The sequence below is a fragment of the Rhinopithecus roxellana genome, chromosome 15, assembly GCF_007565055.1.
Source record: "Rhinopithecus roxellana isolate Shanxi Qingling chromosome 15, ASM756505v1, whole genome shotgun sequence".
NCBI classification, from domain to species: Eukaryota; Metazoa; Chordata; class Mammalia; order Primates; family Cercopithecidae; genus Rhinopithecus; species Rhinopithecus roxellana.
The window spans coordinates 97,187,167-97,204,852 of NC_044563.1; the positions used below are offsets into that span (position 1 = coordinate 97,187,167).

Genomic DNA, 17,686 nt, shown 5'->3' on the forward strand with positions numbered 1-17,686 from the left:
CCACCGTGCCCAGCGAGGAAAACTATTTTAATTACAAACAAGAACACACTGACCTAGCTGGTCAAGTTACATATAAGATACACACTGTCCCACTTCAGCACAAAAAAATTTCTTTAATCATATATTTGGGCAAGATAAGAATCTTCCAGAATACACTAGCACTTTCAAAGGAAGAACAGATGAAGACTGACCTTGTGATATGATTAAATCTCAAGTATATGTTTTGGCCTCCTAATTGAAATATAAATGCCTGGCTGAACAAATTGTTTTTTATTTTCTCTCTGACTCCTTTAAAACAAGTATCTGCCAGGTGCGGTGGCTTATGCCTGTAATCCCAGCACTTTGGGAGGCTGAGGCAGGCGGATCATGAGGTCAGGAGACCCAGACCATCCTGGCTAACACAGTGAAACCCCAACTCTACTAAAAGTACAAAAAATTAGCCGGGCATGGTGGCAGGCGCCTGTAGTCCCACCTACTCAGGAGGCTGAGGCAGGAGAATGGCGTGAACCCAGGAGGCAGAGCTTGCAGTGAGCTGAGATCATGCCACTGCACTCCAGCCTGGGCAACAGTACAAGGCTCCGTCTCAAAAAATAAAACAAAAAAAAGCAAACAAGTATCAAACAAATAAATTATGTGATATTTACACAAAAGAAAACAGTAAGGAATTATGTGCTTTGATAGAAAGATCTCAAAAATAATGTTAAAGACAAAATCCAGATGGAGAACTGTACTTTTGCGTTTGAAAAGATGGTTGTGCATATTAGAATATACACAAAACATTTCCAGAAGGCTACACAAGTAGTTATATCATGGAAAGAGGGTACCTAGAGTTGAGGATGAAGGTATGAGAGAAAATGAACACTTTTCAATTTATTCTGTTATACATTACCTGGATAGTCTACTATATGCAAATATTATTTATACAATTAAAAAATTAATTGATATATTTTTAAAATGAAGGAGATGCATTTGTGTTAAAATAAAATACATGAAAACAGAACTCTACTTTGGACAAAGGATTGTAGGAAACAGAAGTTGACCAAGGCTGCCAGGGTACCCGGATAGAAAGTATGGGGGGCCAGATTCTAATTCTAGTAGTCTAGTTACATATGGCAGAATGAATTCATCTGGTTCCTTTTTTTCTGGTTGTTTTCTGAGACAGAGTCTCACTCTGTTTTCCAGGCTGGAGTGCAGTGGCGCCACCTGGGCTCACTGCAACCTCTGCCTCCCAGGTTCAAGAGATTCTCGTGCCTTAGCCTCCCAGCAGCCAGGACTACAGACGTGCACCACCACGCCTGGCTAATTTTTTGTATTTTTAGTAGAGGTAGGGTTTCACAATGTTGGCTGGGCTGGTCTCAAATTTATGGCCTCAAGGGATCCACCTGCCTCGGCCTCCCAAAGTGCTGGGATTACAGGCGTGAGCCACTGTGCCTGGCCTCTGCTATGTGAATTCTAAAAGAGCTGTAACACTCAAAAATCAGGTTTTAAAACGAACTCAACAAATAGGAAAGTAGTGTATCAAATACAACAAAGTTAATAGCTAACATCCTACATATGGTTCTAAGATACAAAAATGTATAAGTACATAGCTGGGCACAGTGGTGCATGCCTACATTCCCTGCTACTTGGGAGGCTGAGGTGGTAGGACTGCTTGAGCCTAGTTCGAGGCCGGCCTGGACAACATAGTGAGACCCCTGTCTTTACGAAAAAATTTAAAAAATTAGCTGGGTGTGGTGGCATGTCACAGGTGCATGCCATCATATCCAGCTAATTTTGGGAGGCTGAGGCAAGTGGATTTCTTGAGCCCAGGAGTTTGAGGCTGCAGTGAGCTATGATCACACCACTGCACTCCAGCCTGGGTGACAGACAGAGTAAGATCCCATCTCTGAAAAAAGAAAGAAAAGAAAAAGAAAATGTACAAGTTACAGGATGGCCAAGACATGGCTTAGCAGGAGCTAGTACGATGATGACTTACTAATTTTATTTATGAATAGTTTCACATGTGTGACACTATGGTCACCCTTTTGTATTCTACAAAATCCAGGTGCCATTCTTAGAGACAACAGATTACCTGAATCATTTGCAAGGAGAAAAATAAGGTGATAAGGTAATGTAATCTTTCATAAATGGCTGAAGAATTGGGAATTCAGAATCTGAGGCCACAATACTGTTAAGGGTGAAGAAAGATTTAACTTAATTATATGATAGTCTCTGAACAGAACTGTAACCAATGGGTAAAAGACACCAGGACTCAGTCCCCATTAATCACCTGAATATGAAAAAATAAATATATAGCTATCAGGGCTGCACAGGATAGAATGAACTGCCTTGAAATGCAGTGAATTCCCCTTCATTATAGGCATTTAAGCATACGTTGAATGGCAAATATTGGAAGGATGATTATCTTTCAGGTGACTTCCTAGTGTCTATGCATAGAATTTGTGAAGTGTTTCTCATTTCCACCAACAGCAGATGGTCTTTCCTTTAAAACCTGACAGTATTGCCTTTACAACTTTTAGAGCTTTCAGCTTATTAAAGCATACTCTGATTACTTGTATGTATTATTGCTTCCTTCTAAAATATAAGTACCACATATTCTTACCATTTTATAGATGGTAAACAACAAACATTTGTTGAATAAGAATAATGATGGCTGCCAATAATGATGGCATATCAGATATTAGGATGTTTTACATTCATTACTTCAAAATGGTTCAATAAATAATAAGATAGAAATCTGCTATTAGTAGAAAAGAACTTTGTATGATTTTATTTTACAAAAATAAAATCAAAGTTGATTTAACTTAGATAAGGCCTTATTTATTTATTTGGTTTTGAGACAAGGTCTCACTGTGTTACCCGGGTTGGAGTACAGTAGCATGATTACGGTTCACTGAAGCCTTAACCTCCCAGGCTCAAGTAATCCTTTCACCCCATCCTCCAGAGTAGCTGAGACTATTTATTTCTTTTTGAAGAGACAGGATCTCCCTGTGTTGCCCAGGCTGGTCTCAAACTCCTAGACTCAAGTGATCCTCCTGCACTTGGCCTCCTGAAATGCTGGGATTACAGGTGAGAACCACTGCACCCAGAGATATGGCATTATTTTTAAGTTTAAAAGCTAAAGACCATAAAATCCTCACTGGGTCAATTAATGTACACCTCTGACTACTGCAAAGCATTTATTTAGGCTACACTAAGTTTAAAAAATTTTTTTTTTTAATTTATTTTGAGATAGAGTCTTACTCTGTCACCGAGGCTGGAGTACAGTGACACAATCTTGGCTCACTGCAGTCTCCGCCTCCCGTGTTCAAGCTATTCTCCCATCTCAGCCTCCCAAGCAACTGGGATTACAGGGGCACGCCACCACACCTGGCTAATTTTTGCATTTTTAGTTGAAATAGGATTTCATCATGTTGCCCAGGCTGGTCTCAAACTCCTGGCCTCATGTGATCCACCCACCTCGGCCTCCCAAAGTGCTGGGATTACAGGCATGAGCCACTATGCTCAGCCACTAAGTTATTTTTAAAAGAGACTTAATTATAAGCAACAATCAATAAAGTAACACTGGATTAAAATAAGAAACAACTGTGATACCAGGGTATCTGCATCAGAACCTTTAGGGCAGGTACACTTTAAGCTAAGTTCAAGGAAAAAAATAAGACATCAAGACACAGCTAATAAACTTACCTCGATCTCTGCCAGTTGAGAGACATTTGAAAATTACCATCCTCAGATCTAGTCCTTCTTTAAGCCAGATCTTATCCATAATCTTTATCATCTGCAAAGCTAACATATCTTGCCGAAGATCTTCACCAACCTTGATATCAAGGAAACAAAACAAAACTTGTACATCTCCAAAAGACTTAACAGATTACATACTATGAAAGCTGTAATCCCAGCACTTTGGGACGCCAAAGTGGGCAGACCACCTGAGGTCAGGAGTTCGAGATCAGCCTGGCCGATGCGATGGAAACTCCGCCTCTACTAAAAACACAAAAATTAGGTGGGCATGGTTGCACACACCGATGAGATGAACAGAACTGCCTTTTTACCATTCTGCAGCATTCTAGGGAAAGATACTTAACCTCTTCATATCTTAGTTCCCTGAACGGTATACTTTAAAAGTTTCAGTTTTATGGTATGTGAATTATACTCAATTATTTATTTGTTTATTTATTTATTTTATTTATTTATTTATTTATTGAGACTGAGTCTTGCTCTTTCACCCAGGCTGGAGTGCAGAGGGGTGATCTCGGCTCACTGCAACCTCTGCCTCCTAGGTTCAAGTGATTCTCCTGCCTCAGCCTCCTGAGTAGCTGGGATTATAGGCGCCTGCCACCATGCCTGGCTAATTTTTATATTTTTAGTAGAGATGGGATTTCACAATGTTGGCCAGGCTGGTCTCGAACTTCTGACCTCAGGTGATCTGCCCACCTCGGCCTCCTAAAGTGCTGGGATTATAGGCGTGAACCACTGCACCTGGCCTATATTCAGTTTTCTAAAAAGGCAACATGGAGAATCTGTGGGATAATGAAATGCTCTATATTTTGACTGTATCAATGCCAATATCTTGATTGTGATACTGCACTACAGTTATACCAGATGTTACTATGAGGAAGAGTACACAGGATTCCTCTGTACAGTTTGTTACAATTGCCTATGAATCTATAATTATCTCAAAATGAAAAGTTTACTTAAAAAAATTAACCCTCCCAAAATGAATTACTTTTTAACTAAAACCTGAACAAGTTTTCATTTTATTTTTTAAACTGGATAAAATAATTTAAAAACACATAATAATGAATACATTCTGAGACTAGCCAAGAAAATTATGGAAAAGAATAAGGAGAATTTGCCTTAAAAAATATTAAAACTTGGTTGGGCACGGTGGCTAATGCCTGTAATCCCAGCACTTTGGGAGGCCGAGGCGGGCAGATCACCTGAGGTCAGGAGTTCGAGACCAGCCTGGCCAACATGGTGAAACCTCGTCTGTACTGAAAATACAAAAAATTAGTTGCATGTGATGGCACATGTCTGTAATCTCAGCTACTTGGGAGGCTGAAGCAGGAGAATTGCATGAACTCGGGAGGTGAAGGTTGTGGTGAGCTGAGATCGCGCCATTGCACTCTAGCCTGGGCAACAAGAGCAAACTCCATCTCAAAAAAAAAAAAAAAAAAATTAAATTAAAAGAATAAAACTTAACACATACAATTCTTGTATTCAAAACAGATGTTACTGGTTTAGAAAAAGGCACCTACATCGATAAAACAAAATATAGAGTTCAAAACCAGATCTGAGTACAAAGGAATTTATTATATATATCAAAGGTGGTTCAGTAGAAGCAATCTTTATGAACGTCCACATGTCCAACTCACTGAATTAACTAAAATTCTTCGTCCTTTCTTCAAACTATACAAATCATGATCAAAACACGTAAAATTTTTGGCTGGGCACGATGGCTCACACCTGTAATTCCAGCACTCTGGGAGGCTGAGGTGGGTGGATCACCTGAGGTCAGGAGTTTGAGACCAGCCTGGCCAACATGGTGAAACCCCGTCTCTACTAAAATATACAAAAATTAGCCGGGCATGGTGGCAGGTGCCTGTAATCTCAGCTACTTGGGAGGCTGAGGCAGGAGAATCACTTGAACCCAGGATGTGGAGGTTGCAGTAAACCAAGATTGCGCCACTGCACTCCAGCCTGAGTGTCAGAGCAAGACTGTGTAAAAATAAATAAATAAAAGAATTTAAAAATATATTAAATAAAATCACCTTTGCAATTTTGGGAAAGTAATTTGATAAAAAAATTTCTAAACTGCCATTAAAAAATAGTAACATTATTTACTCACCTTAAACATGACATTAATTTCTTCTCCCATAGGGTCAGCATTCACCATTGTGACTTTTAGGGGGACAGCATTAGAACTGAAGAAGGAACACGACTGCAAATACAACATGTTAAGCATTAGAAAGATAAATAAAAATGGATTTAGTTTTTTTTTCTGTCTTACGCATTTCCCCTTTCACTTCTTCCTTTGTGTCTTCTTTTTAGATTTATTTTTTATTTTTATTTCTGTTAGAGACAGCGTTTTGCTTTGTTACCCAGGCTGGAATGCAGTGATGCAACCATAGCTTCCCGCAACCTCTAACTCCTGGGCTCAAGCTATCCTCCTGCCTCAGCCTCCTGAGTAGATGGGACTACAGGCCCAGCTAAACACTTGTTCCTTTGAATTGCAGCAAATGAAGTAACACATGAGAATTGCTTTTTCATTTTATTTATTTTTTTGAGATAGAGTTTGCTTTTGCTGCCTGGACTGGAGTGCAGTGGTGCAATCTCAGCTCACTGCCTCCCAGGTTCAAGGTCGAACCTCTGCCTCCCGGCTTCAAGCAATTCTTCTGCCTCAGCCTCCCGAGTAGCTGGGATTACAGGTGCCCGCCACTACGCCCGGCTAATTTAGAATTGCTTTTCTAGACTCTCTGGAAGATAACAAATACGTAAAAATACTTTTTGAAACTTAAACATAGCATATCTGACTAAAACATCTTCTCGCTAGGCAGAGAAGCAAAAACTTGAGACACAAACTTTTAAAGTTTGAGCTTTGTAAATGTCTTAATCCATCAACAGAACACAACATCTTGTGATATCCTTTTCCTTCTTCTAAATCACTGTGATCTTAGATGAGACCTCCATTCTTCTGTTTATGGTACTATTTTAATTAATTAGCCATGGAAGTATTCATAAACACTAAAAATTTTATTAGCAATGATCAAATCTTACTGTTAAAATGAAACTGACTAAAAAGCTAATTTAAGACAGTGAGACTGGCCGGGCATGGTGGCTCATGCCTGTAATCCCAGCACTTTGGAGGCCAAGGCCGGTGGATCACCTAAGGTCAGGAATTCAAGACCAGCCTGGCCAACATGGCAAAAATCCATCTCTACTAAACATACAAAAATTAGCCAGGCATGGTGGCAGGTACCTGTAAGGCTGGGGCAGCAGAATCGTTTGAACCTGGGAGGCGGAGGTTGCAGTGAGCCGAGATCGCGCCATTGCATTCCAGCCTGGGTGACACAGCAAGACTCTGTCTCAAAAAAACAAAAAGGCCGGGCATGGTGGCTCACGCCTGTAATCTCAGCCCTTTGGGAGGCCAAGGCAGGCGAATCCCAAGGTCAAGAAAGTGAACCCTCGTCTCTACTAAAAATACAAAAATTAGGTGGGCATGGTGGCATGTGACTGTGGTCCCAGCTACTCAGGAGGCTGAGGCAGGAGAATTGCTTGAACCCGGGAGGTGGAGGTTGCAGTGAGCCGAGATCGCACTAGTGCACTCCAGCTTGGGCAACAGAGTGAGACATTGTCTCAACAACAACAACAACAACAAAAAAGACGGTGAGACCAATTTAAAAAAATGAAGCCCAAGGCAGTAAATAATTTTATACTGTTTTTTTTTTTTTCAGGAATGGTGGTTAGGTAAAAAATATGCTAAGATAAATATGGATCCTAATCACAACCATCCATGCTTATAACCAACCTATGCAGGTTTTACCTTCGTTTGCCTTAAGCATACCTGCCCATTTGCCTTCTTCCTATTATTTTCAAATGTAATATGAACTTTTAAGTATTGTATGTGTCACCTTAATATTTAATTCTTTTGCCACTAGACTTGGCTTGAGAGGGAGACGGCATTTATTTTTCTGAAAAAAGGACTGTACTCGTTCCATACTTCTTTGGAGAACAACCTATAGAAAGAGATGTGATACTGTAAGTACATAATGCAAATAAAGATCTATTTTTCAGACAAGTTATGCTGTGGATACAATTCATAAAATGCCCAGTTGTCAAATGGTCAAAAAAAGGTTGTTACTAAAGAGAGTTAATTTTTACTATAAAACTAGAATGGCCAAAGGCTATAAATATAGTGAGAAAAAGTACATTTGGCCAACCAATGTATACAAAAATGTTAAAGCTCACTAATAGTCAAAGAAATAGAAACCAAAAAAAATGAGTGCAATTTTTCACCTATCAAATGAAAATTTAAAACAACATCCTGTGTTAGAAAACAATTTCACAATTTATTGGTAGGGAGAGAGGTGTACACAGGTGTAGCTTCTTTTGTAGAGCAATGTAACAACTATTATAACTAAAAATATATGTTGCTCTTGACTCAGCTATTTCACCTGTAGGAATTTTCTGAAAGAAATACTAGCAAAGAAGTAAAAATGTACACACCAACCAAAGTTCATTGCAGTATTGTTTAGTAAAGAGAAAATAGGTAAACAATGTGTATAGAGGTAATAGTTTATAATTAAGATTGTATGTAATACTTCCCCAAATTAATCTATAGTTCTTATCAAAATTCCAACTGCCTTTTTGCAGCAATGGATACATGGTTCCTAAAATTAATATGAAATTGCAAGTGTTCCCTGAATAGCCAAAATAATAATGAAAAAGAACAAAGTAGGAGGACTCACATTGTCCAATTTCAAAACTTACTGTAAAACTATGGTAATTAAAAAAAGTATAGGCTGGGTAGATGGCTCACACCTGTAATCCTAGGACTTTGGGAGGCCAAAATAGGAGGACTGCTTGAGCCCAGGAGTTCAAGACCAGCCTGGACAACATGGCAAAACCCTGTCCCTACAAGAAAAAAAAAAAAAAAAAAAAAAAAGCCAGGCAAACACCTGTGATCCCAGCTACTTGGGAGGCTGAAGCAGGAAAATCACTTGAGCCCAGGAGGTTGAGGCTGTCGTGAATAGTGATCACACCACTGCACTCCAGCCTGGGCAACAGAGACCTTGTCTCAAGGAAAAAGGAAAAAAAAAAAAAAAAAACAACCAAATATAGCATATGGATAGACATATAGATGAATGAAATAGAATTGAGAGTCTAGAAATAAACCCATATATATGGTCTTTTTTTTTTTTTTTAATTTTAATGGAACACTTTGTGAATTTGCACGTAATCCTTGTGTAGAGGCCATGCTAATCTTCTCTGTATCGTTCCAATTTTAGTGTATGTGTTGCCAAAGCAAGCACAGGGTCAACTGATTTTTGACATGTATGCCAAAACCATTCAAGAGGAAGGAGGGAGGCCGGGCGTGGTGGCTCAAGCCTGTAATCCCAGCACTTTGGGAGGCCGAGACGGGCGGATCACGAGGTCAGGAGATCGAGACCATCCTGGTTAACATGGTGAAACCCCGTCTCTACTAAAAAAATACAAAAAAACTAGCCAGGCGAGGTGGCAGGCGCCTGTAGTCCCAGCTACACGGGAGGCTGAGGCAGGAGAATGGTGTAAACCTGGGAGGCGGAGCTTGCAGTGAGCTGAGATCCGGCCACTGCACTCCAGCCCGGGCGACAGAAGTAAGACTCTGTCTCAAAAAAAAAAAAAAAAAAAAAGAGGAAGGAGGGGGTCTCTTTAACAAATGGTGCTAAGACAACTGGATAACCTCATTCAAAAGAATAAAGTTGGGCCTCTACTTCATACCACATACCAAAATTAACTCAAAATGGATCAAAGACCTAACCATAAGAGCTAAAACTAGAAAAGCTTAGAAAAAAACACAGGTAAACATCTTTATGGCATTAGATTTGATGATGGATTCTTAGATATGACACTAAAACCATGAGCCACAAAAGAAAAAAACAGATAAAATGGACTTCATCAAAGTTAAACATTTCTGTATTAACATATTAAAGGACACTATTAAGGAAGTAAAAAGACAACTGCAGAATGAAAAAAATATTTGCAAATAGCGTATGTGATAAAGGTCTAGTATCCGAAATATATAAATAACTCTTACAACTCAACAACAAAAAGTCTAATTTAAAATGGACAAAGGACTCTGAATAGAAATTTCTCCAAAGAAGAAATACAAATGGCCAACAAACATGAGAATGTGCTCAATATCATTAGTCACTAGGGAACTTCAAATCAAAACCACAACGAAACACTGCTTCACACCCACTAGAATGGCTATAATCAAAAACCAGGAAAAAAAATAATGTTGGTGAGAATGTGGTGAAACTGGAACCCTTCTATATTGTTGGCGGGAATGTAAAATGATATAGCTGCTACAGACAATAATTCTAACGATTCTCCAAAAAATTAAGTAGAGAACTACCATATGACCTAGCTATGCCATTCTTAAGTGAAAACAGTTGTTTAAACAAAAATTTATACATGAATATTCACAGCAGTATTATTCTTTTTTTTTTTTTTTGAGACAGAGTTTCGCTCTGTCGCCCAGGCTGGAGTGCAGTGGCACAATCTCGGCTCACTGCAAGCTCCGCCTCCCGGGTTCACGCCATTCTCCTGCCTCAGTCTCCTGAGTAGCTGGGACTATAGGTGACCGCCACCATGCCTGGCTAATTTTTTGTATTTTTAGTAGAGATGGGGTTTCACCTTGTTAACCAAGATGGTCTCGATCTCCTGACCTCGTGATCTGCCTGCCTGGGCCTCCCAAAGTGCCTGGATTACAGGCGTGAGCCACCACGCCCGGCCAGCAGTATTATTATTAATAGTCAAAAAGTGGAAACAACCCAAATGTCCACCAACTGATGAATGTTTAAACAAAATGTGATATATCCACACAATGGAATATTATTCAACCAAAAATGGCATGTAGTAAAGATGCTGGAACATAGATGAACTCTGAAAACTTTATGCTAAGTGAAAGAAACTAGATAGAAAAGGCCATGAAGTGTCCAGAATATTCATATAGAAGTATAGACGCATCCATATTGACAGAAAACAGTTTAGCAGCTGGGAGGGGAAAATGGGGACATGCTTTCTTTCTGGTGTGATGAAAATACTGTGGACTTTGATAATGGAGGTAAAGGAATTTAAGAAAACAATTTTCATCAGAAAGGAATAAATAAGCATGGAAATAAATAAGCATGGGAAAATCATTGATTTTAATAGGTTGTGAAATATGTTCCTATATATTTTAAACAATCTTTGAATTTATCTGCCCCAAATAGCATGGGTATAGAGTTCTACTGGGAGTCTACCAATAAAGAGTAGCAACTTAATCAGTCAGCACCATAAAGATCCTTCCTTTAACATCGACACATTTGTATTACCTTTTATGGGTACATACCTGTCTGGCTGATCCACTTGCCTGCCTTACTTTTTCTGCTACTCCTCCTAAAAGCTGTACAAGTTTCGTCTGTTTTAGAAGTTCTTCTCTAAGTCGTTTTCCTCCTACTGACAGGAGAGCACCCAAAACATGTTCGTATCGGGTACTAAACTGTACATCATGCAGGGCATCTTTGAGAAGCCTAATACAGCAAAATATTTATGTTAGTCATTCTAAGAACTAGGTGAACCTCTTGGAAAAATAAGTTCAATTTTTTTTTTTTTTTTTTTTTTTTTGAGACCAGGTCTGGCTCTGTTGCCCAGGCTGGAGTCCAGTGGTGTGATCTTGCCACACTGCAACCTCCACCTCCCAGGCTCAAGCAATCCTCCCACCTCAGCATCCCAACTAGCTGGGACTACAGGCACACACCACCATGTTCGGCTAATTTTTTTGTATGTTTGGTAAGGATGAGGTTTCACCATGTTGCTCAGGCTGATCTCAATCTCCTGAGATCAAGCGATCCACTAGCTTCAGCCTCCCAAAGTGCTGGGATTACAGGCATGAACCATCACGCTTGGCCTCAATTTTTGATAACCAGAAATTTATTTTAAGCTACATAAGCAAGTCAAAACCCATTCATTATTATAGAGCTATAAGATACCAAATTTTTGCAATCAGGGTTTTCAAATTTTTGCATTAGAGGGTAAATTTAGCTCCTTTAAATATAATAACTTCAATAAAATATCTGGTATCCACAATAAGTAGTGTGGCATGCCATTTAGACTTACAGAGTATGGCATTTCTATAAATTCTAGGAATGGAAATACAGTAATTAATAGAATTTAAATCTTACCAATATAAACTGTGTGCTATCTGGATATTTCCCAATGCCCTGGACAGAAGGAATTGCACTAATGGACTATTCAAGTAAATTTCATATTTCAAAGCCTACACGTAAAAGAAAATAAGAATTATTAGTGGTCCGTCCCCATGTTAAAGTGTTCCAGTAAAACTATCAAAAGAGAAACTATATAAAGCAAGTATTACTCTTACTGATGAAAGATGATACTTATAAAAATTAGATAGATGAATTAACCTATGCCAAATGAATAAATCAAGCACAAAAGTATAGAATAACACTCATTAGCTATGTTGAACTCACCAGTAAAGAAAAATCAAAGAAAAGCTCAAGTCTGGTTTGTTCTAAAAAGTCTGAAAACTAAAAATACAGGTACCTGTATACAATATTCAAATGGGGTAGATGACAATAGTGGGAAAAAATTCACACTAAATCCAAATGCAATGCCCCTCAATGTTCCCACACTACAAAACTACTTTTAACCTAAACAGAAGGGGGATCCCTTAGCAAGTTCCCATCAAAAACTAGAGTGAAAGTATAAAGGGAGGTAATCTAGTAAAAAAAACTCACTTGTACAAACTGTGGAAGAAGATCTGTTAGCTCATCATCACTAATAGCCTCAATCCAGGTCACAGCTAGGGATCTTACTTCCTGATCAGCAAATCTAGAAGATTACCATAAAACCAAGATTGGACAGTGATTTCTTTCCAGTGAAGCTCTATTTCCTGAAAACACAATCTCAATCTAGTCCTGACAAAGAACACTAAGATATCTCTTTTATTCAAAAGCAATGTATGTCTTCTTTTTGTAAGAAGACAATCTTATTGTGCTATACAGATTCAATTTAGGGATTATTTAGGAGTCTTTTTTTGTGGGGGGACGGAGTCTCGCTCTGTCGCCCAGGCTGGAGTGCAGTGGCGCGATCTCAGCTCACTGCAAGCTCCGCCTCCCAGGTTTACGCCATTCTCCTGCCTCAGCCTCCCCGAGTAGCTGGGACTACAGGCACCCACCACCACGCCAGGCTAATTTTTTCAATTTTTTAGTAGAGATGGGGTTTCACTGTGTTAGCCAGGATGGTCTCGATCTCCTGACCTTGTGATCCGCCGGCCTCCCAAAGTCCTGGGATTATAGGCGTGAGCCACCGAGCCTGGCCTATTTAGGAATCTTAAGTTTACAAAAATTAATTTTGGCCCACATCATAAAAATATAAATTATTCAAAATGTACAACCTAACCTTTTCTTTAGGCTAGTTTTAAAGGACATGAAATGCTTTACTGACGACTTCAATGCAGAAGATATGTTTGTATAAATATACATTTACACATTTGCATTATATTGAATTGCTTTCATGTTAAAAGGAAAGGACATACTTCTGGCAACATACCTTACTGGAAAAACTGACAATAAAACAAGAGCAAATAAATGTATTTGACTTACTTTGAATCAAGAAGTTCCAATGCAATTAGTGGGTACAATGGAGGCCACTGGTGAAGTAATGAGTAAGTTTTGGCAAGATTAACCCACTTCCAGTTTGGGGCACTTGCTAATATTTTAGGAAGACAATTTGGGTGTTTGAAGCAATAATAACGTTTCTCCCATAAAAAAGCTTTATCTTCTTTAGAAAGTCTGCATATATAATAGAATTAAATTACTTCTCAGTGATAGCATAATGATATAATCTCAATGATTAAAAATATAAAGAAGAAATTTATTTATTTGGGACAGCTACTTCTTCGTAAAATCATTAATACTAATTTGGAATAGAAAAATGCAATGTACGGCAAATGCCAGTAATTAATGCTAATCTGGGAACTGAAAGAAATGACTATGTCTTGATAAAAGAGCCTTAGTTATGAAAATGAAGGATAATTCAGTATAATAAAAATTTATTGAGCTCTAATGAGATGCCAGGCACTAGAAATCAGGCTGAAAAAGCAGATACCACCCTAAGAGACAGCAAGGATTTCATCCATTTTGTACAAATAAAATCAAATGCTATGAAAAAAAAAAACTATAAAATTTTGGAACATATTTATACAGTTCAACTGAGAAATATTCAAATGAAAAGGACTTGAAGATCCTAATTGTTTTAAGCTTAATCACAAATGTTTACGTGAATGAAATGTTTCACTATTTTACTATCCATCCATATATATATATATATATATTCATTTCATGTGGAGTAATGAAAAAATTCAAATACTGAAAAAGGTACATAATGAAATTTCTTTCCTTCTAATTCCCCTCCCAAGAGGCAAACACCTAAGCTTGTATGATCTTCCAGAGATAGTTTATTCATACAAAGGCACACATGTGGATATATGTAGATCCTCTTTTTTCCTTTATTTTCATGGTAATAACACTATATACACGATTCTACTCCTGGTTTTCTTCAGCTAACCTATTTTAAACATTAGTACATACAGCTATAATCTCATTTTTATTTATTTATTTTTATTTTATTTATTTTTGAGACGGAGTCTCACTCTGTCACCCAAGTTGGAGTGCAGCGGCACGATCTCGGCTCACTGCAACCTCTGCCTCCCAGGTTCAAGCGATTCTCCTGCCTCAGCCTCCCAAGTAGCTGGGATTACAGGTGTGTGCCACCATCTCAGCCTCCCAAAGTGCTGGGATTATAGGCGTCAGCCACCACGTTCAGTCTATAATCTCATTTTTAATAGTTACATGGTTCTGTACCAGATAAATGTGTCTTAATTTAATCCCTATTGATGGACATTTCCAATCAATTTTTCTTTCCTTTTTTTTTTTTGAGACAGGGTGTTCTCTGTTGCCCAGGCTGGAGTGCAGTGATGAGATCATGGATCACTGCAGCCTCGACCTCCTGCGCTCAAGCAATTCTCCCACCTCAGCCTCCTGAGTAGCTGGGACTACAGATGCACAACACTGTGCCTGGCTACTTTTAATTTTTTTGTAGAGACAGGGTCTCACTATATTGTCAGGGTTGGTCTCCAACTCCTAGGCTCAGGCAATCCTCCCATCTCATCCTCCCAAAGTGTCAAGAGTACAGGCATGGGCCACCACGCCCAGTCTCCAAAAAGTTTTTCAATAATCCAAATAAATACTGCAGTGAATATTCTTGTCTCCATAAAAAAATATAAAAGAGTTTTATATAACTGGAAATGGCATTGCTGGGTCACAGAATATACACATTATAACCTTGTAGATTTTGCCAAATTGCTCTCCAAAGGAGAAGTAGCTTTTTGTACTTCTGCAAATGTATAATTCCCATTTTATAAATCCTTATCAACACTTTTAACAAGGTATTTTAATGTTTGCCACTCTGATGTGTTAGATGGTATCTTGAATTAATTTATATTTCCTTGATTACTAAGAAATTGAACATCTTTTCAGATTGTTTAAAAGCATTGTATTTTTCTAAAAAAACTGCTTGTTCATACTTAGTCTCCTTGACTACTGAGTTGTTGGTTTTAATCTTATTAACAAGAAGTTCTTTACGGTTAAAAAAACTCTTGATATTTATTGTAAATATAGTTGCCAGTCTATTGTTTGCTTTTTGTTTAAGTAAAAAGGTTTGACTTGACAAATTTCTAAACTTTTATGCAGTTATGTAGTCTTTTTATATAATTTAAAAAATAAGTTAAATACTAGCTGGCCCTCAAGACAAAAATTTTGTAGATTATTGAAAAAAAGTAAATAGAAAACTTTCCACACCAAGAAAGCTGATAAATCATGAACAGAATCAGGATATTTAATGTAAGCCTTGACTTTTACATTATAGGAGATACTTAGCACAAAACAGAATAAACAGAGCATACCCAAGTGATGAGTCTTTATGAAGAATATCAAGAAGTTTCCCTTTTATATCATTCTCTAGTGTTTCTAAGTTATGTTGCTGTATAATGCTTCTGTCAACTTGAGGAGTTGTGTAAATTACATCAAATGCAGGAGAAGGAAAATCAACCTTTAAAATTTAACAGAAATTGATCAAATTACAGTCTACGTATTTGCCACATTAACCTCTTTGTCTTTAAGACAATAGATTTTTTCTTAGCAATCAGGGTGTATTTACATTGAATATTAAATTAATGCTTCTTGTTGCAATTGATTACCATTGTTGGTAATTCTCAATAGCACATACATATTTTTTGGGATGGGTACAGTGCATGTTTTACTGCTTCTCAGAAATATTGATATTAAAATAGAAGATAGAACCTGAGATTAAAACAAGATCAGTTAGGTTTCTTTAACAACCCAAGTCATGGTATGCACGCACACATTTTATGAAGAAATTTCAATTTACACCTCTCTACATGTCAAGAAGTACCATTACCTGTAGCACTATTCTTTCCATGACATATCCTTTTTTGGTAACTGTTCCAGGAATAGAATTTGTATGTGATGAAGTCCAAAGGTATAGAAGTTTAGTTCCACATGTTAAAAACCTTCATAGATGTAAAAAGAATAATGTGATTTTCATTTTAAAAATTAATTCAAAATTCACAACACATGTAATGAATTTGAAAAGTTAGTATTAGATCAACTAAATAAAAAGGATATCTTTAAGAACATATCAGAAGGATTCACTCTCCACATTGTACTGAAACTTTTTAGGTGTAGGGTAAATGTATTGAAGTGTAGGGTGAGAACAAAGGGGGATAATTAAAGGACATTATCTTGGGGAAAATGGTGTTGAGGACAGAACACAAAAAATGTAAGGACTCAGAAAACAACTTCTATAAATAGGAAGGTTAAGAATAGTCTTTGAAGATTTTCTACAAAGAAATATATCATCAAGGTGGTGGTCTGGATTACAGAACTGCTTGCTGACTTTAATCATTAGATCAAAAATACATGCCAAAGAAAACAAAACAAGTTTTTTTGTTTTGTTTTGAGACAGGGTCTTGCTGTCACCCAGGCTGGAATGTAGTAGCACAACTATGGCTCAGTGCAGCCTTGACCTCCCTGGGCTCAGATGATTCTTCCACCGCAGCCTCCCAAGTAGCTAGGACTACGGGGACATGCCACCATGCTCAGCTAATGCTTGTTTTTTTTTTTTTTTTTTTTTTTTTTTTTTGTAGAGAAGGGGTTTCACCATGTTGCCCAAGCTCATCTTGAACTCCTAAGGCTCATGTGATCTGCCTGCCCCAGCCTCCCAAAGTTCCGGGATTATAGGCATGAACCACCACACCTGGCCAGATATGAGAAGTTTCATCTGTTTCTAGACTAGGGGTCTGCCAACTTTTTCTATAAAGAGCCAGAGAGTAAATATTTTGGGCTTTGTGGACCAGTCTCTGCTGCAAGACTAAATTCTGCTGTTGTAGTTCAAATTTGCCATGAACAACACCTAAATGTATATGCATGCTATGCTCTAACAAACTGTATTTGTATCTATAAAAAGAAGCAATGGGCTCAAGTATGCTGACCCCTGCCCTAGACTACTAATTTATGGCCTACTCAATCAAAACATTCTTTCAAAGATATTGACATATCTTTACACAGATGAAATTTCTGAAAAACAACATAAGATATACAAAAGCAGAAAACTATAAAGTTTGTCAAATATTTGTTCATTTTATTCAAACAGCAAATATCTTTACCAAAACTAGACTCCAGTTTTAAGATTTTCTCTTGACAAACAGGCTTTGAATCTTGGATACATTGTAATCCGTCTCATATATATGGGGACAGGGTCTCACTCTGCCGCCCTGCTTGGAATGCAGTGGTGTGATCACAGCTCACTGCAGCCTTGAACTCCTGAGCTGCTGGAATTA

The 17,686-nt window shown here is 38.0% G+C and overlaps 1 protein-coding gene and 1 non-coding gene across 2 annotated transcripts in view; both read right to left on the reverse strand.

Annotated features, from left to right (window-relative positions):
- The window catches only part of PIK3C2A (phosphatidylinositol-4-phosphate 3-kinase catalytic subunit type 2 alpha), a 123,867-nt gene that overhangs the window by 18,904 nt on the left and 87,277 nt on the right, over window positions 1–17,686 (reverse strand). Inside the window, exons 14-22 of the mRNA XM_030917962.1 lie at window positions 16,246–16,357; window positions 15,731–15,876; window positions 13,371–13,559; window positions 12,504–12,597; window positions 11,928–12,022; window positions 11,096–11,276; window positions 7,632–7,736; window positions 5,849–5,941; window positions 3,688–3,817 (exon numbers count right to left, since the gene is read on the reverse strand). Of these exons, the coding sequence (XP_030773822.1) occupies window positions 3,688–3,817; window positions 5,849–5,941; window positions 7,632–7,736; window positions 11,096–11,276; window positions 11,928–12,022; window positions 12,504–12,597; window positions 13,371–13,559; window positions 15,731–15,876; window positions 16,246–16,357 (1,145 nt within the window). The remainder of the gene's footprint in view (window positions 1–3,687; window positions 3,818–5,848; window positions 5,942–7,631; window positions 7,737–11,095; window positions 11,277–11,927; window positions 12,023–12,503; window positions 12,598–13,370; window positions 13,560–15,730; window positions 15,877–16,245; window positions 16,358–17,686) is intronic.
- Window positions 8,926–9,032, reverse strand: LOC115893707. Its single transcript, XR_004053769.1, has one exon. It is a non-coding gene; the product is annotated as a U6 spliceosomal RNA (small nuclear RNA).